Source organism: Colletotrichum karsti, assembly GCF_011947395.1.
Source record: "Colletotrichum karsti strain CkLH20 chromosome Unknown Scaffold15, whole genome shotgun sequence".
Taxonomy (NCBI): domain Eukaryota; kingdom Fungi; phylum Ascomycota; class Sordariomycetes; order Glomerellales; family Glomerellaceae; genus Colletotrichum; species Colletotrichum karsti.
The window spans coordinates 92,020-115,670 of record NW_024065915.1 but is presented as its reverse complement, the minus strand read 5'-3'; the positions used below and the strand labels follow the sequence as shown (position 1 = coordinate 115,670).

General features: G+C 54.2%; 10 protein-coding genes across 10 annotated transcripts; 7 read left to right on the top strand and 3 right to left on the bottom strand.

The window, feature by feature from the left end:
- Positions 1-356: 356 nt before the first annotated feature.
- On the bottom strand, positions 357-2,439 carry CkaCkLH20_05283 (amidase; the record flags this gene model as incomplete). Its single annotated transcript, XM_038888002.1, has 5 exons — positions 357-908; positions 972-1,331; positions 1,418-1,612; positions 1,695-1,959; positions 2,204-2,439. 5 exons carry the CDS (start codon positions 2,437-2,439, stop codon positions 357-359), a joined length of 1,608 nt encoding a protein of 535 aa, XP_038746478.1.
- A 770-nt stretch (positions 2,440-3,209) lies between these two features.
- Positions 3,210-5,249, top strand: CkaCkLH20_05282 (FAD binding domain-containing protein; the record flags this gene model as incomplete). Its single annotated transcript, XM_038888001.1, has 3 exons — positions 3,210-3,361; positions 3,421-4,901; positions 4,957-5,249. 3 exons carry the CDS (start codon positions 3,210-3,212, stop codon positions 5,247-5,249), a joined length of 1,926 nt encoding a protein of 641 aa, XP_038746477.1.
- Positions 5,250-6,529: 1,280 nt separating this feature from the next.
- Positions 6,530-8,396, top strand: CkaCkLH20_05281 (major facilitator superfamily transporter; the record flags this gene model as incomplete). The annotated part of the gene is made up of 4 exons (XM_038888000.1): positions 6,530-6,735; positions 6,832-7,341; positions 7,411-8,108; positions 8,164-8,396. 4 exons carry the CDS (start codon positions 6,530-6,532, stop codon positions 8,394-8,396), a joined length of 1,647 nt encoding a protein of 548 aa, XP_038746476.1.
- A 1,177-nt stretch (positions 8,397-9,573) lies between these two features.
- On the top strand, positions 9,574-10,990 carry CkaCkLH20_05280 (12-oxophytodienoate reductase; the record flags this gene model as incomplete). Its single annotated transcript, XM_038887999.1, has 4 exons — positions 9,574-9,681; positions 9,768-10,239; positions 10,293-10,566; positions 10,630-10,990. The coding sequence occupies 4 exons, from the start codon at positions 9,574-9,576 to the stop codon at positions 10,988-10,990; spliced, it is 1,215 nt and encodes a 404-aa protein (XP_038746475.1).
- Positions 10,991-11,489: 499 nt separating this feature from the next.
- On the bottom strand, positions 11,490-12,973 carry CkaCkLH20_05279 (FAD binding domain-containing protein; the record flags this gene model as incomplete). Its single annotated transcript, XM_038887998.1, has 2 exons — positions 11,490-12,851; positions 12,908-12,973. The coding sequence occupies 2 exons, from the start codon at positions 12,971-12,973 to the stop codon at positions 11,490-11,492; spliced, it is 1,428 nt and encodes a 475-aa protein (XP_038746474.1).
- Positions 12,974-13,947: 974 nt separating this feature from the next.
- CkaCkLH20_05278 (C2H2 finger domain transcription factor) lies at positions 13,948-17,111 on the top strand (the record flags this gene model as incomplete). Its single annotated transcript, XM_038887997.1, has 3 exons — positions 13,948-14,173; positions 14,262-15,846; positions 15,911-17,111. 3 exons carry the CDS (start codon positions 13,948-13,950, stop codon positions 17,109-17,111), a joined length of 3,012 nt encoding a protein of 1,003 aa, XP_038746473.1.
- Positions 17,112-17,612: 501 nt separating this feature from the next.
- Positions 17,613-18,377, top strand: CkaCkLH20_05277 (uncharacterized protein; the record flags this gene model as incomplete). The annotated part of the gene is made up of 1 exon (XM_038887996.1): positions 17,613-18,377. One exon carries the CDS (start codon positions 17,613-17,615, stop codon positions 18,375-18,377), a length of 765 nt encoding a protein of 254 aa, XP_038746472.1.
- A 439-nt stretch (positions 18,378-18,816) lies between these two features.
- Positions 18,817-19,857, top strand: CkaCkLH20_05276 (chitinase; the record flags this gene model as incomplete). The annotated part of the gene is made up of 1 exon (XM_038887995.1): positions 18,817-19,857. One exon carries the CDS (start codon positions 18,817-18,819, stop codon positions 19,855-19,857), a length of 1,041 nt encoding a protein of 346 aa, XP_038746471.1.
- Positions 19,858-21,202: 1,345 nt separating this feature from the next.
- On the top strand, positions 21,203-21,861 carry CkaCkLH20_05275 (uncharacterized protein; the record flags this gene model as incomplete). The annotated part of the gene is made up of 3 exons (XM_038887994.1): positions 21,203-21,236; positions 21,289-21,584; positions 21,679-21,861. 3 exons carry the CDS (start codon positions 21,203-21,205, stop codon positions 21,859-21,861), a joined length of 513 nt encoding a protein of 170 aa, XP_038746470.1.
- A 136-nt stretch (positions 21,862-21,997) lies between these two features.
- On the bottom strand, positions 21,998-23,059 carry CkaCkLH20_05274 (uncharacterized protein; the record flags this gene model as incomplete). Its single annotated transcript, XM_038887993.1, has 2 exons — positions 21,998-22,620; positions 22,726-23,059. 2 exons carry the CDS (start codon positions 23,057-23,059, stop codon positions 21,998-22,000), a joined length of 957 nt encoding a protein of 318 aa, XP_038746469.1.
- Positions 23,060-23,651: the final 592 nt, after the last annotated feature.

Below are 23,651 nucleotides of genomic sequence, written 5' to 3'. Positions count from 1 at the left end.
TAACAAGAAATGTTCCCATGTGTTTCCTTATTTTTCTCCTTGATGATGTCACGTGTTGGACGTGTCATGATACATGTATTCCAGCGAGTGTCTTGGTGGTTTGACATGACGTGTCCTCGTTAGTAAAATTGTACAGCGCTTAGATGGATAATGTCAAAAGGAAAATATGACAAGGTGTTTCAGCTCATGTCTGGTAGGTAAAAGAACAGTCCTACAATGAAAAATGTTTTGTTGTACCACTTGATTCGAACTTTCGCCGGAAAACTCAAATGGGGGGCAATAACAATCATAGTATTACACAAGCATGCTCATGTGAATAAACACCCATGAAATTCGGCTTAATCTATTCATTGGTCTTATTCTTTCTGAACCTTCATCAGATCATCTATGACCTTGCCAGCAGCAAGCACGGTCTCCTCATCTAACTTGCGCCCAACGAGCTGAAGCCCGACTGGCAAACCAAGCGAAGCCATCTCCTTGCCATTGTCCTCCCAAAGCTTCTTATTCCACTCATCCTCCACGCCCCTAGGCGCATCAGCCCAAGGCTCGCTCAAATCAGTCTCAGAAACTCGGCCACCTGGAATAACCAACGCTGGGTAATCGAGGAAGTTCCACACTTTGGTGTACCCTACCCAACGGCACCCACCATGGGGTACGGCGCTGTGGGGCATGGGAGGCATGAGGACAATGTCCACCGCGCGACCCGTCGTCGGGGAACGGATGGATTTCCACTTCTCCATGTATGCTTGCTGCATTTCCCACTTGCGCCTGTTGAGCTGCCAGTACTCGTAGACCGAGATTGCCTTTCCGCGGTTCACGAGACGCTCCACGTGAGGGATGAAGGGCTCGCCCCCGGCCAAGACGTCATTGCGGATATCCTCGCAACCGTCAGCCGTGTAATAGAGATCCTGTATGACGTCTGGTAAGTCACTGAACTTCTGGAACTTTATGGCAGGGTGCCTTCTTCTCACCATGACTCTGATGCAGTCTTCGTGCAAGTCGGCGTTCCACTCCAACACCTCATGCCCAGCCGCACGGAGAGTCTCGACTGCACAGCGAAGAACCCGTGTGATTGGCGGATGGGGTCGGACAACGTTGTCGTCAAACAGAACACCGATTGTCAGTGGACGGGACAGACCCTCTTCATACACGTCCTGCCTCCAAGGAATCGGAGCGCATCGGGAGTCCAGTTCCCAAGGTTTCTCGTTGATCAAGTGCTTCATGGTAAGATGTATGGTGCTCAGGCTACGAGCCATCGGTCCGATTGAAGATGGAACATGTTCTTGGCCCTCGGTGGAGACCGGAACGCCGCGGTACGGCAGACGAGCACTCTATCTCACCTGTTAATTCACTTCCAGCCAAACCTGAAGCTTCCACTAGGTTTGGGAGTCTCTCAGTGTTCTAGAATATGACTTACACTTGGCTTGAAACCATAGAGGCCGTTCATATGCGATGGGATGCGAATGCTTCCTCCGATATCAGTTCCCCAACCAAGCATTGAGGCTTGAGTAGCAAGAAGGGCTCCCTCACCACCAGTGGAGCCTCCTGGTGTGTAGTCCTTCTTCAGGGGATTTGTAGTAAGACCCCAAAGAGGGTTCTCAGTCTCACACCACTACCGAAGTGTATCAATGTCAGCCGTCTCATTCTTTCAACCCAACATTTAAGACACGCGTTGCATGCCTCGCGAGACTAACCATGATACTCTGGGGAAGGTTGGTCTTTGCAATGATAATCGCACCGAGAGATTTCAGCATTTTGACGACCACAGCATCATCCTTGGCAGGGGTAAATGATCGCCCAACATATCCCAAAGTTGAGTCAAAGCCTTTGACATTGAATTGGTCCTTGAGGGTGACCGGGACACCATGCAATGGACCGACAACGGTTCCATTCTTTGCGAAATACGAGTCGAGTTCTTTGGCACGTTCCAAAGCGTCTTCAAAAAGAACCTCAGTGAAACTATGCAACTATGGTGAGCTGACTAGCCCTTGCATAACTTTGAGTACGAGGTTTGCACGAACCAGTTTGTCTTACACAACAAGTTAGCAGCCGTTATCTTAGCGGGGTATTGGCCGCAATGGTTGATGAACATACCTTTTCATGAGTTTCGCAAGCCCTAGGTACATGAGAAAACCGTTAGTTCAGCTCAGATCAATTTTCTTTTTGACGAACTCAAAGAGGCTGATGCAGACTAAGTCCTCACTTTTGGATGTAGGCCTTGATAACAACCTCGCTTGTCACTTCACCGCTGGATATCTTCGAAACTAAAGCCTCGGCGTCGGGAATCGCAGTAATGTTGCCGATTATGCCGGAAGAAGCATTGCTGTTGTTGGCCGTCTGAAGCACGGCTGCAGCGATTGCTTCCGCCTGGATGAGCTTTTTCTTGGCAGCAACATCTTGCCAAGTTTGGCCCGGTTTGGGGATCGTCACTTGCGTCATCGTTCAGACTAGGGTGCAAAACACGTACAATTGAGGTAGCAAGTCAATTGAAAACGATCAAGTTGTCGAAGAACTTGTGTAAAGTCACCAATGTAAACACGCCTCTATCGCGTTGCGCTGCTGTCCAGAGTGAACCGGTATCCCGAGTGACTTCGGGATGCCGAAGATCGTGAACCAGCGAGCGGCTATTGGTGGGGGAACTGGGAGAGATCCGCCTGATCGGATATGAATCGGCAAGTTGCCGAGTAGGGCTTATCAGTGGACACAGTGAGAGCTCTTATCTAGCGTTTCCCCGCGGGTTCCCTTTCCTTCTCCAATTCATTCCCCTCCATGGAGCAAGGGGCGATGTCGAGAGTGGGGGATGGTCAAGACCCAGATACTGGTGAACAACAGAGAGTGGGAGGAAGGTGGGATTCCATCATGGCAACTCAGCCAAAAATGCTTCGCGACTCGCGACTCGCGAGGTCTAGAATGGCAGACATCTGTCTAGGGGAAAAGAAACAGTTTTCGACGCCTCATCATCAGCTGAACATCGTACCATCTCCATGAAATGAGGTGATGAGCTTTGGGAGACGATTTCACTCAGAGGTTTTCCATGGTTACGTTCCGTTATTCTTATACTCCAACTTGAATCGGAATCTTCTCCATTGCCATTCAATTCAAACACAGCTTCACCACTTCCAACTCTTGAGGGATACCCGACGCGCCCTGCATAAGCGCGGTCAAGCAGCTCCAGCAGTCCTCCCATTGAACCACATCCATTCATCAATATGACGACAAGTTCAGCAACGCCTGCCACGGCGCAGACCAATGGCAGCGCCAACGGACATGCTTACCGGTACCAAAACGGCAATTCAGGCGATTCCGATGGCAAGTCCGACGTGTGTGTTGTCGGAGCCGGCCCCGCCGGCCTGATGCTCGGGTTTGTGTCTCCACTTGCTCCGAGAACTCCGGACTCGACTAACATTCTTCACAATCAAGTTCTTTGCTTGCTAGGTTTGGCCAGAATGTCGATATGATTGATGAAAGGCCCGACCAAACAACAGTAGGCCGCGCCGATGGCATCCAGCCCAAGTCCATCGAGACCTTCCAAATGCTCCGCATCGGCGACGAGCTCCTCCGCGACGGCGTCAAGGTGCACGACATCTGCATGTGGCAGAGCTCCAGCGCAGACGACCTTCATCGGCTCAGCCGCTCCATCCACTACCCCGCGTCCGTGGTAGACCTTCTCCAGCCGTACATCCTGCTGTGTCACCAGGGCATGATCGAGGCCGTCTTCATCGACGATTTCCGGAAAAGCGGCTTCGAGGTCAAGCGAGGTCACAGCTTCCAGACCTACACTGCATTGGAGGACGGCTCGCTGCAGATCGAGGCCGACCACGATGGAAGCGGACCTACCAAGATCCACACCGATTATGTCGTGGGCTGCGACGGCGCCAGGTCCAAGGTACGACAAACCATCCCCGACACGTATGCCCAAGGAACGCCACACGCCTCAGTATGGGGCGTGCTTGATGGCGAACTCGAGACCGACTTTCCCGACATCTGGAGCAAGACCGTCGTGTTCTCGGAACAGCACGGCTCCATCCTCATCATCCCCAGAGAGCGCAACATGACGCGCTTCTACATCGAGATGAAGTCCTCCACTTCATCAAAAGACCTCGGTCAAGAATATGTGATGGAACAGGCGAAGTTGATCCTGGCCCCCTACAGCGTGAACTGGCGTTCGGTAGAGTGGTTCGGCAACTACTCAGTTGCTCAACGCGTTGCTGCCCGCTTCTCGGACCCTGCCCAGAGAGCCTTCATCGCCGGCGATGCCAGCCACACCCACAGCCCCAAGGCCGCGCAAGGGATGAACACCAGTATCCACGACTCTTGGAACCTCGGATGGAAGCTCAACCTGACACTGAGAGGACTGGCCAAGGACGGTATTCTTCTGGGGTCCTATGAGCAGGAACGTAAGAAGATTGCACACGACCTTATCAACTTCGATTTTGAGCACGCCAACGAGATTGCGCGCGGCGATGCTAAGCGCCTGGCCGAGAACTTCAAGACAAACACGAGATTCATCTCCGGCGTGGGCGTCGAATACGGAGAGAACGAGCTCAACCGTGGCCGGTCGGAAGCCGTGAAAGGCGCTGCCAGGCCCGGCTCTAACCTTCCGCCTGCGAAAGCCACCCGATACATCGATGCCTGTCCGGTTGATGTCCAGCTTGACATCCCTATCCTAGGACAATTCCGCATTTACGCTGTTTTGAACAATGTTGCCAGCCCATCCGCCAAGTCGTTCCTCACTTCCTTCAATGATTCTGTGGCATCCGAGTCCTCCCTATTTACTCAATTATCAAAGGCAGCAGCGCAGTCGTACCAGAAGAAGCCTCGGGCTAGGAGAGTAGACGACCAGCATGTGCGTCCTGAGAGGTATACTTCTGTGAGCGAGCTCAGCACCTTTGCCCTGATAAGTGAGTAGTCCTTTCACTCCCGTCGACCGATAGTCAGCACTAACGCTCGTCACAGCTTCAACGGACAAGAACGACTTCGAGATCTCGTCCCTGCCGCCAGTGTTCTCCCGCAGCGGCTGGACCGTCTACCTGGACGACGTCGCACCGCTCGACACGCAAGGTCGCACAGTCACAGACAAATGGCTCGGGGGACTTGGAGCGGACGAAGCTGCCGTCATTGTTGTCAGACCCGATGGCTACGTCGGCTCAATTGGTCGGTGGAACACGACGGAGTCCACAGCCGGGCAGACGGCGGCCCAATGGCTCGACGACTATTTTGGAGGATTCCTGCAAGTCCCCGCCAACTAAGACTGAATTTTCCGACAGTCTCTCTTTTTCAGGAAAAATAGCGCGTCAAGCGGCCGGGGTGGCTTGATACTATGGGTAGGGCAGACGGTATGAATCTCAGGGTCTCTGGTCTTACAGGCATTACGACACAGTCACCGCAACTGTGCCCATTTAAACAGAGATTTCTCGTAGATCGCGCAAGCACGTGCTTGAATCTGACTCTTCGTGATCACGTCTGGACCCTGAAAAGACCCTGAATTGATCAATGGGGACCGAGAGACTCGATTCTTGCATGGTGTCTTTTAGGTAATTTGATTAAACATGGAACGCGACCCGTTTTGTGCAAGTCGGCGCCCCGGTTATGCCTCCATACAAAGAGCCATGTAGCCAACAGTTGCGTCGAACGGTCCGGGGCTCAGCTGCGGTTCTTCTGCAAGAAGTTGTCTTAGGTCGTACTACTCTACGTCATCACCATTTCTCCCCTGTCTTATGCAAGCTCGACCCCCGGAACTCAGCAGGCCGGGCCAGGCATGAATCATCAGTGCATGCAATTGTGCGCAGCGTTTCAGGAGCTTTCCCTGTTTACCAAAGTCAAAACTCGTCGACTGGCCGAGTTGATTGGAGTGAAGAACTGAACATCCCAGCAGGAATGCCAGAAATGGAGGCACACAGCAAGTTTTCTAACGGCGTCGTCTCCTCTAAAGTGGGGGTGGAGACCCGTAATCATTCAGGTGTAATCCTTGAGCTTCAATTGGACGCGATAATGTGAACAAGGCCAATCTGGGGTTGCGATAGAGCCCACGAGGGTTTGATATCTACAGGGCGGCCAACAGACTCACTCACTCACTCATTCACCACTCACCGCTCACCACTCACCACTCGCCGCCACTCACTCCTGATAACATAGCTCAGGCACAGCTTTATCTGTCTCTCCCTCACAACGCGCAAACTGAGTCGGTGAAGATCCCCCAGACGGCACCTACGGTAAATGCCCCTGTCGATTGTCTTGGGACCCCGGCAAAGGGCTGTCGAAATCACCATCGATATGTCAGCTGTCAAGTGATTGTCCATTGACAATTCACCCTTGGCCTGTACTGTTCAACCTTGGCGCTGCCCTCGGGTCCCTTGGTTCTTAGTTCCATCGTGTCTCTCAATCTCAATAAAGCTGAGGGACCTCCGTCACCTCAACCGAGTCTAGTGTCCCCAAGTCCCAGATTGCAAGTTTCTCGTCTTTGTTTGAGAGAGCAGAGCCGGATTCTTCAGTCTTTCGTCCCGTCACTTTCACACACACTCTCTTCAAGATGGCTTCGGTGAGCGAGAAGAGCACCGCCAAGGGGGCGACGGAGCAGGGCTTGACACAGTCTCGCTCCAACTCATTACAACATGGCGAGGTCGGTTCGGTCAACGACGCGACCGTCCGCGACTTCTACACCGGCGCCGTCAACGAGCAGTACCGTCTGAAGTCCGAGCTCGTCGCGAAGCATCTCGGAGAGATCGGCATGGGAAAGTGAGTTTCAACGTCTGAGCGACCAACACGATTCGGTCGTGTTCAATCGAACGACGACGATAGCTAACCGCAGCGGCCCTCGGTCGCATTCTCCAGGTTCCAATGGATTCTCTTCGTCGTCAACGGCTTCGGTTGGATCGTCGACAACTTCTGGTCGCAGGGCATCACCGCCATCCGCCCGCCGGTCGGCAACGAGTTCACGGACATTGTGAAGCTTAGCTTCAGCTCGGTCGCGTACTACGTTGGTCTCATCATTGGCGCTTCGTTCTGGGGCACCACGTGCGATCTCATCGGTCGCAAGCCCGCCTTTAATGCCACTATTCTCTACGGAGGCATCTTTGGATGCGCCGTCGCCGGAACCACAAATTTCACGGCCTTTTGCGCTCTCTGGGCGATTATCGGTACCGCGGCCGGCGGCAACGTGCCCGTCGACAGCGTGGTGTTCCTGGAATTCGTCCCTCAGAGTCATCAATGGATGCTCGTCACGCTGTCGGCGTGGTGGAACTTGGGACAGGTGATTGTCTCGCTTTTGGCCTGGGTATTTCTGGCCAACTTTGCGTGTCCGGCGGGTGATGCTCCCTGCAGGATGCAAGACAACATGGGCTGGTGAGTCGAGCTGAACATTCCCTTTATTTTCCCCGCAGGGATAACCTTTCTGACCGTCTTGTTACACAGGCGCTATCTCATGATTACGCTCGGCGGTATCGCGATTGCCTTCGCACTTATTCGCATCCTGGTGTTCAAGATCCCCGAGTCCCCGCGATTCCTCATCTCCAAGGGCCGGGACGCCGAGGCGGTCGAAGCCGTCAACTACATTGCACGATACAATGGCCGCCCCGAGACCCTCACTCTTGACATGCTGCAGGACATCGACAGACAGTGCAACGGCATCTCGGAAACGGGCGAGGGTGCGACGCACGTCGATCCCGATGCCCTCCCGACGACCTCGAAGCTCTCGTACATGGAGATCATCAAGGAGAGCTTCCAGGACTACAACCTCGACAACTACAAGAAGCTGTTCGCCGGTCGAAAGATGGCGCAGCACACGTCCGTCACCTTCCTGATTTGGCTCACCGTCGGTGTCGCATACCCGCTTTATTTCGCCTTCATCCCGTCGTATCTGGCGACCAAGGATACCTACTCCGCAAACACGTCACTCAACCACACGTACATGGTTTACTGCATCGTGTCCTCGGCGGGTGTTGTCGGGCCTATCGCTGCCGGTTTCCTCGTGGAGACGCGATTCGGTCGCCGGTGGATGATGGCCGCTTCGGCCGTTCTGACGGGAGTTTTCCTCTTCGCGTACACCTCTGTCGGCACTGAAGCCGCTGATATTGGCTTCCAATGTGCCACTGCGATATTGGGAAACTTTGGTAAGTCCCGATTCTATCTACTGCATCAAGTCCATACTTGCTAATCCCTTGACAGAATACGCCGTGATGTACGCTTTCACGCCCGAGTCGTTCCCGGGCCCTGTTCGTGGAACCGGTACTGGTATTGCATCCACGCTCCTTCGCGTAGGAGGTCTGGTCGCATCATTTATCTCGACATACGCCGGTTACACGACGGTGCCGATCTATGCCAGTGCTGCGCTTTGGGTCTTGGTCGGAGTCTTCTGTTTTGGACTGCCGTACGAGACACATGGACATGCCTCGCTTTGATTTGGTGGGGAGTGCAGCGAACCAGAGATATCCAATGATTGTATTTTTATGGCTTTAAAATGTAGATGCGGTACATCAAAAATGTCAACGCTTGAATGAAGAGCAAAGAATGGAAACGGGTTTTCAAGACCCGACTAGGCAAGAAATCTTCCAGTTTCAAAAGTCGTTATCCTGTCATGTAACTGCATCATAAGAAGCAATAGCTTTTGTCAACTACACAAGAAAGATTTAGCAAAAGTGCCAAAAGCCTTGTCACACGTATTATGGCAGCTTGGCGGAGATGATCACTAGCATCAATTCACTGACAGACGGGCTATGATTAGGCATATGCAGTCAAGGTCATTTTGGTCAAGGGTTCTGACTGCAGTAAATTTCTCGCATAACCAGCAAAGTCATTTCAGTGGAAAACCAAGACGTGAGGTCTCTGACTAATTTCATTTTGCTACTTCATTAAACCAGAACTGGTATACGAGTCTAGGTTGCCTGGGGGCTGATGCCAACCGCCCGAGAGAAACCCGATGAAACCTCAGACAACTTCACCATTCCCAGGAGGTCCTAAGCGAAAGTCTCACCGTATTCCGAGTCCCAATCAGGATGATTATCCATTCTTCAGCAAGGCCTAGAATCCCGCCGGACCGGCCGAGTTGCATCCATGCGACGGTGCAATGTAAACGCGGGGTACGGAGAATATCATGCATTTCCCGTCTTCCGGCGAACCCCTGAGCGAGCTTATCAAGCTCCAAACTGCCACTTCAATCGATCTGCAATTCGTCAATGGCACAGGAGTGGACTGATAATCCGGGGTAGTCGAGATAGGGGTATCGTTCGTCCCAGGTCAAGGGCGGTCGTCCCCCACTCTCGAGATAGGTCCACCCTCGACCCCAACAACGGGCGGGAGCTCCCAGCATCCACTTCCACTCCTCGAAGATGGGGTGCTGGACTCGCACGCCATAGGATCATCATGGGAATCTATGAATCTGAATATGCTGTGGAGTGATATGTGGCTTTACAGCTGAGACTCAAGCCTCAGCTCAACTGTTCAAAACCCGGCTTCTCCAACTCCCTTGACTGGGCTGAGGTACCACGGAACATCCAATTCAGGACATCTAACTGGGATTGGAAGAGATTACCATCGTTCGATCCTTTCTTGTTCAGACACAAACCAACAGCCACCAACATGCCTAAAGCCACGACGCCTCCCCCGGTCTACGCCGCCCTCAAGGACACCACCCTGTTCGCTCCCTTGAAGCTGGGTGGTCTCAGCCTCCAGCACCGTATCGTTCAGGTATGTCAACAGACACAGGAGAATAACAACCACTTCTTGTCTCAAGCCTCCTTACTTGAGAGGACATATGCTAAGCTCCATCACAGGCCCCTACGACTCGCATGCGAAGCGAGTTCGAGTCCCGCGGAGTCCACGTTCCCGGCGCTCGCGTGGCCAAGTACTACGGCGAGCGCGCCAGCGCAGGTGGTCTTCAGATCACCGAGGCCACCGACATCTGCCTCGACGCCAGTGCCTACCCCGGCGTCGCGGGTGTCTTCACCGACTCTCAGCTGCAGGGATGGCGTAAGGTGACCGACGCCGTCCACGCCAAGGGCGGCTTCATCTACGTCCAGCTTTGGCACACCGGTAGAGCATCGTCCGCGGGCATGCGCGGGGGCAACACTCCCATCTCATCGGGAACTCAGCCTATGGACGGAAAGTACCTGGACGGCACCGAATGCAAGGACGGTCCTCCCAGGGCCATGACTGTTGATGAGATCCACGACCTCACCGCCGAGTGGGCTGCTGCTTCGAAGCGGGCGGTTGAGGTTGCAGGTTTCGATGGTGTTGAGATTCACGGTATGTTTGTGCGTGTAACTGCTTGAAGAGTGCAACACTGACGGAAGTGACAGGCGCAAACGGTTACCTTCTTGAGCAATTCCTTCACGACAACATCAACACCCGCACAGATGAGTATGGCGGCTCCATCGAGAACCGCTCAAGATTCCTGCTCGAAGTCGTGCAAGCAGTGACCGCCGCCATCGGACCTGAGAAGGTCGGCCTTCGTCTCTCCCCCTACAACTACTTCCAAGGCACAAAGGACAGCGACCCCAACAAGCACTGGACCTACATCTCCCAGCGCCTGGCCGACCTTTCCGAGAGCCAAAGACCCGCATACGTTCACATGTAAGCCACTTCCCCAATGTCTGACAAGCAACTTGCGAGCACATACTGACAAGAAAACCACAGGATTGAGCCCCGTTTTGATGAGGTTCTCGACGAGGAGCAGAAGCTGGCGTCGCTGGGCAAGCAGAGCAACAACCTGACCCAGTTCCGTGACATCCTCAAGCCCGCCGGCATCCACTTCCTGGCCGCCGGCAACTTCAACAGGGACAACGCCGTCACCAAGCTCAAGACCGGAGAGGCCGACGCCATCGTGTTCGGCAGGTACTTCATCGCCAACCCGGACCTGGTGGAGCGTTTGAGAAACGGCTGGCCGTTGAACCCCTATGACCGCACGACGTTCTACGGGGCCGAGCCCCCTGAGAAGGGATACAACGATTACGAGTTTTACAAGGTTGATAATGCGGAGATTAACGCGCATGCATAAAAGGCTACGGTTGTTTATGAAGGTTGGGTAGATCATGAATATTATGCGTCGCAGTATGGCGCATCATGACGATAGAGAAGCATTGAATCAATAAAGAAATGTTCAAATCAGTCTTGGTGCCGACAAATCCGCTTAGCCTGGAGACTTGATGATTCTACACTTGCATTGTAATGAACTGTAGACGTAATAGCAAGTACATAAAAATTTCGACTGACAGTTCTTCAACCATTCTTCAACCAGATATGATAAAGATAGGTGACAGCAGTTACTAACTGATAGAACTCAAGCAGTTCCATATCCTGTTGCCATGAGCAAGGTAGTATGGTCAAGGAGATTATAAAAAGCGTGCCCAACATTACGCAAGGTCTCATGAGAAGTTCTTCGCTCGCATTCCTCGAAACCTCGAAACTATTGATACAAACACGCAAAAGTGAACTTGCCGTCAAATTTGTTTCAAGGTGCAGGTATCATACGTGTTCTAATATACACAGAAATGAATCTATAGACTTGCTCTAGGAGCCTGGTCATCCGCTGCTGAAATACTCTCCGGAGTCGATGGCCATTTTGACTCAATATCCTTCCACATATCATACGTCAACAGCCACCTGCCAACGCCGTGATATCTCCACGGGAACGGGTCTTCGCCCGTCTCCTGGGACTCAGGCAGGACAGGCGACTCGCCACTCAGCCACTTCTCATCCATCTCCCCGAACTGCTTGAACTTGGCATCGCGATCCACCTGCTCCTCGCCGTCGTGGAGGTGGTACATCCACTGGTTATACGTGCCACGGCGCACGACCTTCTCCGTCCTCTCCCGGCGACAGTCCTCGTAGATCTTGAGGGCTTGTTGCTTGGACGAGGCCGACTTGTCAGTCACTCGGGCAAGACACAGACCCAGAACACCGCCGTCTTCGAGCGCCATGCCTGCGCCGCTGGCGAGGTAGGGCAAAGTCGCGTGGACGGCGTCGCCGAGCATGGTGAATGAACCGGACGAATGCGACCAGGTCGGGTCGAGGCCCGGTCTGATGCATAGTCTCCATTTCAGGACTTCGTCGCACATCAGCAACATCTTGCTGATGCGGGGATCCCATCCGTCGTAGTGCGCACGCATCTCCTCGATATTTCCCTTTAGTGTGTTTCCGCCATCGATGGGAATGTCGTCCGGCACCAACAGAACCATGTTGAAGAGCTTGCCTCCCTTGAGGACGTAGTTGACGGCGTGCTTGTCGGGACCGACCCAGTAGTTGACCTGCGGGTTCTCCACGAAGTGCCGCAGTTCCGGGTCCTTGAGCATGTCGGCGGTGTTCAGGAGGAGTCGGTACGCCAGGTCCCCGGTGAGCTGGGGCGGATCAGACTTTCCGAGGAACTCCTCCCTCAGCTTGGAAGCGATACCATCGGCGCCGACAACGAGGTCGGCGGTCATCGTCTGGCCATCGGCGAGGTACACGGTCGACGTCGCCTGGTCCTCGGAAACAGTGAAGGTCTCAACCTTTGCGTTCGTGACGAGCTTGGCGCCCAGCTCCACGGCGCGCTCGAGGAGACAGCGGTGCAGATCGGAGCGGTGGAAGTCCCAGAAGGGGAAGCCACCGGCGGCCGCGGAGTATTGGTGGTAGTCCATGTCGCCGAGGAAGTTGCCCTTCCAGCCGATGAAGTTGCACTTCTGGGGCTTGGTCGCGTACTTCTCGAGCTTCTCTTCCAGACCCCACGAGAAGAGCACACGAGCTGCGTTTGGAAGTACTTGGATGCCGGCCCCGACCTCTCCGATAGCTGGTGCTGATTCTAGGACGGTCACATCATGACCGGCTAACAGAGTCGCGATGGCTGCTCCTAGACCTCCAAGACCCGCCCCGACGATGATGACCTATTCCAGAGTTAGTCACAAACGTATCTACTCAGAGACGAAAGTGAGATACTTACATGTAGTTTGCTGCTCTCATCTCGCTGGATCTTCTCTTGGATCAGATAACTCCGTGCCGTCGACATGGTCTTGACTGAGTGAAACGAAACACCGATGATAACCGAACCCAGTTTCGCCAAGTGGGATTCACGTTATTCAGCAATGTGATGCAATGCAATAGTCCGAGCGGTTCGTGAATCAACCCAACGTCTTAGTTCGGTTCGTCTTCTCCGCATGCATAAATACAGAAGACTGAGACCTACGAGCTATGTAGCAGGGTGGGAGACCATATGGTCACTCTGAGAATCTCCTCACCACTTCAATCTCCAATCCAAAGAGTGGAATTCGTCGCATCATTGATCTCACTCTGAACAACGCCTGGCCATCGCACCAGCTTGATCGCGAGTGCCGATGAATGCGCCACATGAACACGACCCCTCACATCCGGCTACCCATCTCCGGAGTCTTCGAATGTCTCGAGAAGTTGACCGGTATCTTCAACTATCAGACGTCCGCTCCAATGAGATAAGACACGCCCGCCGTTCAAAGTAAGGGTAGCGCCGAAGTCGCCTTACCCCACTCTTATCTCGTGGGAGACATGAAGCGCCCAGGGGTGGGCGATGTTGGATCGCGGAGAACAGGCATCTTATCAGAACCGGGAAGCACCAAGAGTGGGGGAGGGGCTCTCTCTCTCTCTCTTCTCGCCTGCGGTGACATTCTCCGCACCATATGCACGAGTTACGCACACTCCTATCAACATCCCCGGAGCTGATACGGACGATACGGGTTGCGACGCTATGCACGATACCGTGATTCCTCAACGCCGAAAAGCCGCCTCAGAATGCGGAGAAGTGGACACCGATACAACGGCGTTGCACAGTCTATGTCCATCCCCATTCCCCCATCTCCGACGATATCATCCAATTCACAGCCCAGATCACCCCAGATTCACATTCGCAATTGTCCATCCAGGCTCAGGGACCTGAACCGAGTTTTCTTTCCTTTTTTCCAGGGGTAAAATTACACTGTACTCAGAAGTGGATGGACCCGGTAAACCGCCATGGAGGACTCTCAGACCGCTACAACTGGCATCGCCAACTATCGTCACAACTCTGAGAGCTCAGACGGTTACCTAGGTGAAGAGAAGTCCTTTGTATGCCCTCAACAAGGCTGTAACAAGCGCTTCACCCGGGCAGAGCATATGCAACGCCATGCTCTGAATCATCAGCCTGGTGGTTTGACCTGCGATATCTGTCGCGCTCACTTCAAGCGGCCAGATCTTTTGAGTAAGTGAGAACAAGCACGTGTATCTCAAGCAACAATTGTGCAACTTTTGTGCAACCTCTATCATTGAATTTTGACTAATATGGCCAGAACGGCATATGGACCGGCACCGCCAAAAGGATCTCGAAGCAGGCGGACCCGGTTGCGGTGTCTTAGACACGAGAAAAAGATCTTGGAAAGCCCCAGACGGCTCCGTCGTCGAGAAACGGCCCTGCACGCATCCTCCCGGCCGGGGTAGAGCCCCAGGGCGCGCTCGTCAGCAAACAACACAAGTACCCTCACCAGAACCGGAACCGACAGACGCGGATCAAAGCGTCTCGTCTTTCGACCCGGCGTTAGAGCAGGACTTCTCGGGAGGAAGCATCTCGCCGGAGATTCACAGGCGCCATACCGTCGATTTCCGCCCCGGGAGCTTCGACTCCAACCAGTCCTACCCCTTCGACCACGGCAACATCCTGAACGCCTCCGAGACCGTCAACAACTTCGCGGGATTCCCGCCTGCGCTCCAGTTTCACGATTTCGGCGCGGCGGATAACAATTTCGATATCGATTCCGGCCAGCCGATCAACTGGGGCGACCCGTTTGCGAGCGAGCAGCTGGACTATGACCAGATATTCCAGCCGGACACCGCGAGCTCGTTTAATATGCCTTACACCACCGCCCTAGACTACAACTGGCTCTTTAACATGCAAGACACCGCCTCGCCCGTCATCTCATCCAAGACATCCGACCAGAACTACGACCCCCGCCTCCTCGACAACTCCGCCATCACCAAGACGCAGACCAACAACATCGCCATCACGCCGGAATCCATCAAGAGCGCCCAGCTGTGGTCGGAGCCGATGGACGTGGCTCCGCACGACACCGGCGCGCAGGACAAGCCGCCGAGCTACAGCACCATAATGCAGTCCGCGCCGCAGGAGGCGCCGGTCAGGAGGCCTCCTCCGCGGAACTCTGCCGAGAGGAACGCGGAGCTGGCGGCCTCGCGAAGACCGGCGGAGGCGACGGTGGCGACGGCTCGTAAGCGCATTGCCGTGAGCAGACCGGCACCGATCCTCGAGCCGGAGCGGCCCCTGTCGTCGTTGAGAAAGCCTCTCAACACTCCTACCGTTGACGACAAGGCCCGCGAGAGACTATTGAACACCATCGAAGCGGCCAAGCCGTGCCTACCAGATCAAAGATACACCCTTTCGGAACACCCACTGCTCTCCGCTGAATCTCTGAACTCTTACCTTGACCTCTTCTTCAGCCGCTTCAACACAGCCTACCCTCTCATGCACCTTGAAACATTCAACTGTGCAGAGACTGAGCCGCTTCTACTATTATCCATCTTACTGCTCGGGGCAACTTACTCGAGCAAAGACTGCCATCAGTTAGCTGTGTGCATACACGACGTTATCCGGCCCAGCATCTTCGCCCACGCTGGGTTCTCGCCTCGACCTGAATTGTGGACGTTGCAGACCATCTTGTTAGTGGAATGCTTTGGCAAGTCTCGTGCGGGGCAGAAGCAGCACGACATGAGCCACCTCTTCCACGGTCTTTTGATCAATCTCATTAGAAGATCTGACTGTCAGTCGGTTCGGCCGCCTGGGCCTCCTCCGGTTGGTGCGGATGATAGTCCTGCGGCTCTTGACAAGGTGTGGAGGAAGTGGGCCGAGGCCGAGCAGAAGAAGAGGTAAGTTTCACCCCGGGTATCCCGAATCCTGACTTTACGGAAGTAACTAACATGAGTGCCACAGGCTTGCTTTGCTCTGCTTCATGTGGGATACCCAGCACGCAGTCCTATTTTGTCAGAGCCTCTGCATGTCAGCATTCGAACTACGGTTGGAACTCCCCTGCAACCAGAGTATCTGGGAAGCACGAGACGCCTCGTCGTGGGCGTCGGCGTGGAGGTCCAGCATCAACGACCAGAGAACATTCTACCTTCCCGTTCTCAAGGCTTACCTCATGCCGTCGGGGCCACGAACACACGGCCTCAGTGGGTTCTCCCGCATTCTCGTACTTCACGGTCTCATGTCTGTTGCCTGGGACATGGGACGCCGCGACCAGACCGCACTCGGCGTGATTTCCGGCGAGAGCCCGGGTCCAGGCTCGGGCTGGCGGAAGACGCTCAGCTCGGCCTACGACGCTTGGAGATACGATTTCGACTGGTACTGCAACAACTTCTTCGCCCAGATGCCGCGGGCGCCCCCCTCGCCGGATGACGAGATCCGGAAGACGGAGTTTGAGTCTTTCACGGCTGCGTACAAGGCTCTGTATCACTCCGCGCAGGCCCTGCTCAATATGGACTTCCTGGACGTGCAGATATACGCCGGAGCACGACATATCCTGGGCCGGCCGGTTCAGCAGAAGGATTACATGCGATCTGCGCAGGTCGTCAAGAGGTGGGCCGTGGCGACAGGGAATGGGCAGGGAGAGGGCAATGGCGCGAGGCAAGATCGAGGGGACGCCGCCGCCGCGGAACAAGGGAAGCAGTCGGCGTCGACGGCGGCGTGGCACGCGGCGCAGATGCTGCGGGAGACGAAGAAGACGCTCAGTGGCACGGAGGCGATGAATCTCTTCCACGTGCCGTGGTGCCTCTACCTGGCGACCCTGACGTGCTGGGCGTTCCACCACGCGAGGCCGAACCGGAACTACAGCGTGCCTGCGCGCCGAAACTTTGACGCGATGGGAGACTTTGACGAGGACGAGGATGGGGAGGAGGACGAGATGATTTGGGACCCGCAGGGGGAGATGGACGCTCTGGTGGCGAGCATGTCGGAGCGGGTTGAGCGGAATGATATGACTTTGAGGAGGGAGAAGAGACGTACGAATGGTTTGGTATGGATTATGGCGGATATTCTGACGACGGTTCGGTGGGGGATTGTGCATGCTGGCGTTGTGGTTCTGAGGGGGCTCGTGCCTCAGAGACTTATCAACCAGTATGAAGAGGCCGTCTAGAGATGCGGCGATGTACTCATGAACAACTCGACGAATTCGAGAATCAAAGGGACTCCGTTTAGTATGAAGTTGGTTGGGATGATGAATCGTACCGGTGTCCGTGCAGTCCCCGGGGCCATACCCCTGGGTCTGACTCCCACGAATCATCGGTCACGGAGTCGAGTGAGAGGAACTAACTCCTCAGAAACGTCCAATTAATGCAGCAACTACCGAGTGCTGGATCAGCTCGTGTTTCCTTGGTATTAATTTCTCGTCCGATATTGTGGAAACCACGCCCAGGAGCTTTGACTCGTTCGTGAGCTATGACTTACTCAGGAGGGAATCTCGGCTCCGAGATCTGTGAACTCTGTTCAGAAACTCACTGCCAAAACTCGGTGAAAAATCCAGAAGTGGGTGAGGCATCGTTTACATAAACATGCCGAACTCGTCTGATCGCTGGTGCGTTCCTGATGTGGTCACACATCTTCGGATTCTTCCCATCTTTTGATCAACGCCGCCATCATGGCCGACATCAACTATTACCAACGACTGACAGAGGTGTACACCCTGGAGAACAAGCCTCTGTTACTAGCGTCCGCAGTGAGCTACGTCGTCGGCTATCTCCAGTACACATACGTCGTAAGACTTACCCTCCGAGAGGGCAAAGGGCCGATGCCATTCTGGATGCACTCATTCTATCTGGCTCACGACTCGACGTGGTCTTACATCCTCGGCAAGGCCGCCGGTCAATACGGCGAACACTGGTTTTTGAGAGGAACCTCGACGGCGCTGCTCATCTGGTCGACCTTGGAGATCTGGTGTATCCACCGGGCCGTCTTCAAAGAACGAGAGGCCAACTTTTCGTCGGTGCTCGGGAAGAATCCGACTGTCTCTTCGGCTGCGGTCTATGCTCTGGCGCTACAGCTGGGCATGTACTCGGTCGTCCTCCTCGCCATCGAGTTCATGGGAGAAGGGTGCGTGATGCAGTGGTTCTGCTTCACCAACGTCCTCATCGTGCTGGGGCCGACCCACCATTATTTGAGAGCCGGGACGAGACAGGGGCTGTCGCTTGGGTTCTGCCTGGTCAACATTATCGGGACCATTTGGACGTTTGCTCCTTTCAGCTTCTTTGTCTTGACGATGCCGGAGATTTTCGATAGCACTTTGTATTACGTTGTGGGCTGTATCCTCACAGTCTACTCGATTTGGTGCTTTTACGTGGTCGCGCAACTCCCGGCCAAGACGAAGGACATGGATAAGACGGGGAAAGGGGCTCCTATTTGGTGATTTTGCAGGCTCTGTAGTCGCGCTTGGCTGCGGGTTATTGGACGCCAGTGAAAAGAGATGTACCCAAAATTGCAGAATGCGTAGAGACTTGTATGATACCGTACGTAATAGGAATCATTGGCCTCGGGTGTTGAAATCTGTTGATGTTGTTTGAGGGAAGAGAAAATGAAAATGAGATTCAGGGGCTGATTGTTCAAACTGAATGTTTACGTAAGCAGCCCAGGCGATGACGCAGTGAGGGGCAGCCAACTCAATTGCTCTGGACCTCTTGTCCTCCCCGCACTAAGCTCAGGCAGCTCACCGAGAACCACCACTGCAACCACATCTCCTCTTTGGACGAATTTTTGGCCGATCTACGGCGACGCGACGCGACGCGTTCCAATCCCTCACCGAATCTCCGAACGTCGCGCCTCTCGAGGCCAGCCGCTCCTCGCCCTCAATGCCGCCCCTACCGCCGACAACACCCCTCCCGCGCATCATCACCTACTACCAGACGCACCACACCCACGACGGCAAGCCGATCTCGATCCTCCCGCTCCTGACGCAACCCGACATCAGCGTAACCCACGTGATCCTCGCCGCCATCCACATCAACGGCGACCCCCACGGCCTCACCCTCAACGACCACCGGCCCGACGACCCGCGATTCCTGACGCTATGGGCCGAGCTGCGCGTGCTGCAGGCCAGCGGGGTCAAGGTCCTGGGCATGCTCGGAGGCGCCGCTCGGGGCTCGTATGAGAGACTCGACGGCGACGAGGCACAGTTCGAGGAGTACTACGTCCCGCTGCGCGACATGGTGCGGAAGCATGCCCTCGACGGCCTCGATCTGGACGTCGAGGAGGAGATGAGCCTGGGCGGGATCATCCGCCTGATCGATCGCATACGGCAGGACTTCGGCAAGGACTTCACCATCACCATGGCGCCCGTCGCGATGGCGTTGCTCGACCCGATGAAGAACCTGAGCGGGTTCGACTACGAGGCGCTCGAGGTCATGCGCGGCAAGGAGATCGCGTGGTACAACACCCAGTTCTACTGCGGATGGGGCGACTGCAGCAACCCCGTCATGTACGAGATGCTCCTGGCCAAAGGCTGGTCGCCCGAGAAGATTGTAATCGGACTGGTCACGAATCCGGAGAACGGGAGCGGCTGGGTGCCTTGGGAGATGCTGGGATCTGTGCTGCTTCTACTCCGAGGTCGTTATCAGCGATTCGGAGGAGTTATGGGCTGGGAGTATTTCAACAGCTTACCGGGAGGTAAGGAGAGGCCCTGGGAATGGGCTAAGTGGATGACTACCATGTTGCGCGCCGAGCAGGCCTCGTCGTGGCCTGCACATGGTGTTTTGCCCGTGCAGACTAGTGAGATCGCGAAAGAGGTGAAGAAGGAGCTTGTGGATGAGGCGGATCCCGACGGGCCTAACAGCAAGGATGCGCCTCTCCCTGCGGCGTTCGAATACTACTCGGATACGAACAATGATGATTGAACAGCATCAAGTCGAGGCAGCTTCAAGACTATGCTTACCATCCCTTTGAGCTTGAACACTATGGGGTCAGTGCATCGGTTCCCACGCTTGGATTCAAGGTCGAATGGTACATGAAGACGATGATGTTTATACGGGAATTTAAGGCGTTCGGGAAGGTTTTCGGTTAGGTTCATTATAGAAAAGACATAAGTACACGATGGGCTTAAAGCTCGTCTTCCCTGACATTTCCTTCTGCGGACAGCCCACGATCCCACTTCCTCGGTCAGGCGTAAGGACCACTGAAATTGGCATAAACCTAATCCTTCCGGTCTTGTCCTTTGTGCTTGATCATGGGTCAGTCGTTAAAGACGTCGAGGTTTGACAGGGTCAAGCTTGTTCGGGTCTTTTCGTCACCCCAAACGTGGGATGGCCTTCAACGGTCGTCCATTTGTCGCGTCGTCCTAGCTATTGGAGGCCGGTCCGGGCCACGAGCCTACGCCATCACCGGCAACTTCCCACGTAAAATGACCAACGAGAAGATCAGTAGAACGAATATCACCAGAGTTGAGATGCTCCTAGAAAGTATCAAGCCTGACTTGTTCTGCGATGGGACCTAAGATCAAAACAAAAGCTTCGTTAGTCTGGATTCGAACTCGCGACCTTCCGAGAAAAAAACACTTTCCATCCTCCCCTAGCATTAAAGATGCATCAACGCGCCGACGACAGCAAGCAAGAAGTCACAAAACATTGGGGACCATAGAATTGACACTCAGAATCAGTCAAAAAAAAGGCAAAAAAATCAGAGAGACGCTCCCGGACATATATAGAGTCACCAAATTTGTTGAATAGCCGAACCCAGGCTTACACGCTCCACCCTTAGACCATCTTGCAACGTTCGCCGTGCTCTCTGATGGAAGACTCGAGAAGTTTTCGGACCTATAAGGCTTTCTCCCTCGGTGTGGGAAAAGAGCAGTACGTACTGCCTGCTTCTGTTCTCCTTTGACAGCGACCTTTCATCCAGAGTCCAGTCCTTTACCTACGCGCTACGTACATAACGCGCTTCACCTCAGATCCTTCCCATTTTGCATTGCTTGTGTCGTCTGCGTCCTTGATTGTCCAGAATTTTATCTCCAGTAACCACTCTCCTTGCCTTTCCACTGGCTTCTGGTACATATCGCAGTACATCTCTTGCGCGTCCACGGTCCACCCCTCGAGCTTCGATCTCAAGCAAATTTGAGCACACATTGCTTTCATATTCTTGTCTTTCCGATCCCGCGACTTCTCCGAGAACGCATTCATTCCGATGATGCCATCGGTCGCAAGAACTTGAAGGCATCCAAGTACGGCAACCGCCGCCACAAGAAAGATGCCTAAGTTTCAGAAGAGCGTCATTGGAAGAAGTACAGACTTCCCATCCCCATTGACGTCGCAGGATCTAACAGGTAAAATCAGACATGGCTCACCAGTCCACCGACGATGACGCTGTTTGCGAGGAGGTAGTCGACAAGCTGATGCACATCATCACTTGGGCCTTCAACGACGGCTTCTCCTTTTCCACGAACCACATCGACACCGACATCGCCGTCAACATCTGTCTCGTTCTTCGTGTCGGAGGAAGCCCCGACCGCGCTGCTACACGTATCGCGGCGCTGATGCGTGCCCTCCTTGGATCCGGCAAGAGCCTGAGAGCACAGTACTCCCACGACCGCATGGGTAACGCTATGTTCTACGAGGCCGTCGCCCAGGATGTCAGAGATGGAGGCATCTCTGGAGCAGGAATTGGTCCCCAATCGCACTCGATGATTGCTCTCTCTTCTGCAACGACCAAGACCCCTTCTGCAGCTGTTCGTGGGCGCTCGTAAGAGTTTCATCCGTGAGTGCCCTGACGACAACGAGGAGGGCATCTACACCGAAAAGACTGAACGACTTCTTGGTCTTGTCGACAGCTACTTGGATTATGCAGATGGGTACGAGATCAACAAGCGCAATGTTTTGGGTGGTCACACGACCAATACTTTGGCGTGAACTGTTGATTAAGACGATTCACTGGAAGATACAGACTCCGATGGCTCCACTTCGGTTAGGAAATAGCTGATCATTGAGCCCAATACCGCACCTTTTGTGCTTCATCACTACTCTTTTTGTGCTTTCCTTCCAATTGTTACATTGCAGCATGATCAAGAGCATCCGCAAGTTCCTCCTCACCCTGTACCATCTGTACGTCCTTCGTGAAATTAATCCAGTAGTCGGCGAGCCGAACCAGGTCTTTGACTCTCTTGGTGTAAACCGCCTCCTGGGCCGTCTTGGTCTCAACCAGGCTGCGCAAGTAAGCCTTGCGAGCAGTGGTGAAGAGCTCTGTCATCGCCTGGCAAGTAGCTGGCGTGATCGACGCCATCGAGAACGTCTCAGGGGTAAGGCCACCACCGCGAACACCTTTCTCGTGAATCATGTCCGCCACGGCCTGGAAGAAGAAGCGGTTGCTGGCCTCGGACGCGGGCTTCTGGTACTGAGATCCCGAGTTGCGGCAGGCCTGGAGCAGGGCGAGCATGAAGCACTGGACGCGGGCGGTGTCGAGGTTGTGGGTGCCTTGGAGGTGAAGCGCGCCGCAGAGATTGTCCGCCTCTTCGTCCTTGATGAACTCATGCTCAATGGTCGCATGGTCGGGGAAGAGGAAGCCGGCTCTGATCGCGTCTTTGATGGTGTCGCAAAGGAGGCCCATGGACTTGACGAGCTTGAATTCCGGTCGGACTGTTGCGGACGGGTTGGCGGGAAGGGCGGCTTGGACTGGTGGGGTGTTAGTACTGCTAGGCAAATAAAGAAACATGTTCGTCCCAAGGTCAAGCCGAAGGCGATGGAATAAAATTCAATGAAAAGGGCATTGTAACTTACCTCCCATGAGATGACGTCGCTTCTGCTTCTTCTTCTCCGCTCTGTTGGCCTTGTCCTTGCGCTTTTCAAAGTATTCCTGCGTGCGACGACGAAGACGCGTATTCTTGGGGCCATCAGCGTTTTTGGCATCTTCCGTATGGTTCATCGGAGTATCTTGCTCGTTGCGGTCGGCCATGGCCACGATGGGAAGGTGCGGTTGCAGGTCGTCTTTGAGATCGAATGCGGACGACATGATGAGTGCGGGAGCGGTGACGACGACGATGGCGATGGCAATGGCGATGAGGATGACGACGAGTAGAATGAGAGTAATGAATGAATATAATGGGGGGTACAAATCGTGTGTCGAAAAAAAAAAACGGCAGGAAGAAAAAGGCACGAGATGGGAAAACAAGGAGTGAGAAGGCAGCAGAGGGATGGGCGAGGAATAATGGCAGTAGCACGGCTGATGGCCGGCTTCAACTCGCCAGGACTTCACCTCACTTTTGCTCCCATATCTCCTGGGATGTGATGAAATTATGCGAGATAGCCTTATAGGTGTGGTTAATTCCACTGCTCCCATCGAAGAGCACGGCAACCGTTGCAAGATGGTCTAAGGGTGGATTGTGTAAGCCTGGGTTCGGCTAGAAATTGGTGACTCTACATATATCCGGGAGCGTCTCTTCGTTTTTGCATTTTTGCCCACCTAAATTCGTAGTGCATTCGATGTTGTGTTGCAACATGGTTGCCTGGCTAAGGTACCTCGACTCCTGTCCCAAGAAAAAGCCTTCCCACCCGGGAAGGTCGTGGGTTCGAACGGGCAGAGCTGACCTTTCTCTTTTCCTTTTTTTTTCCAACTCTTGATTTTTGCACTGCTTCGGAACCAAAGAAAGGTATGCAGGTAAAGGGCTTATCCATGTGTAATTGGTCATTGTCCTTCAAATTATGTG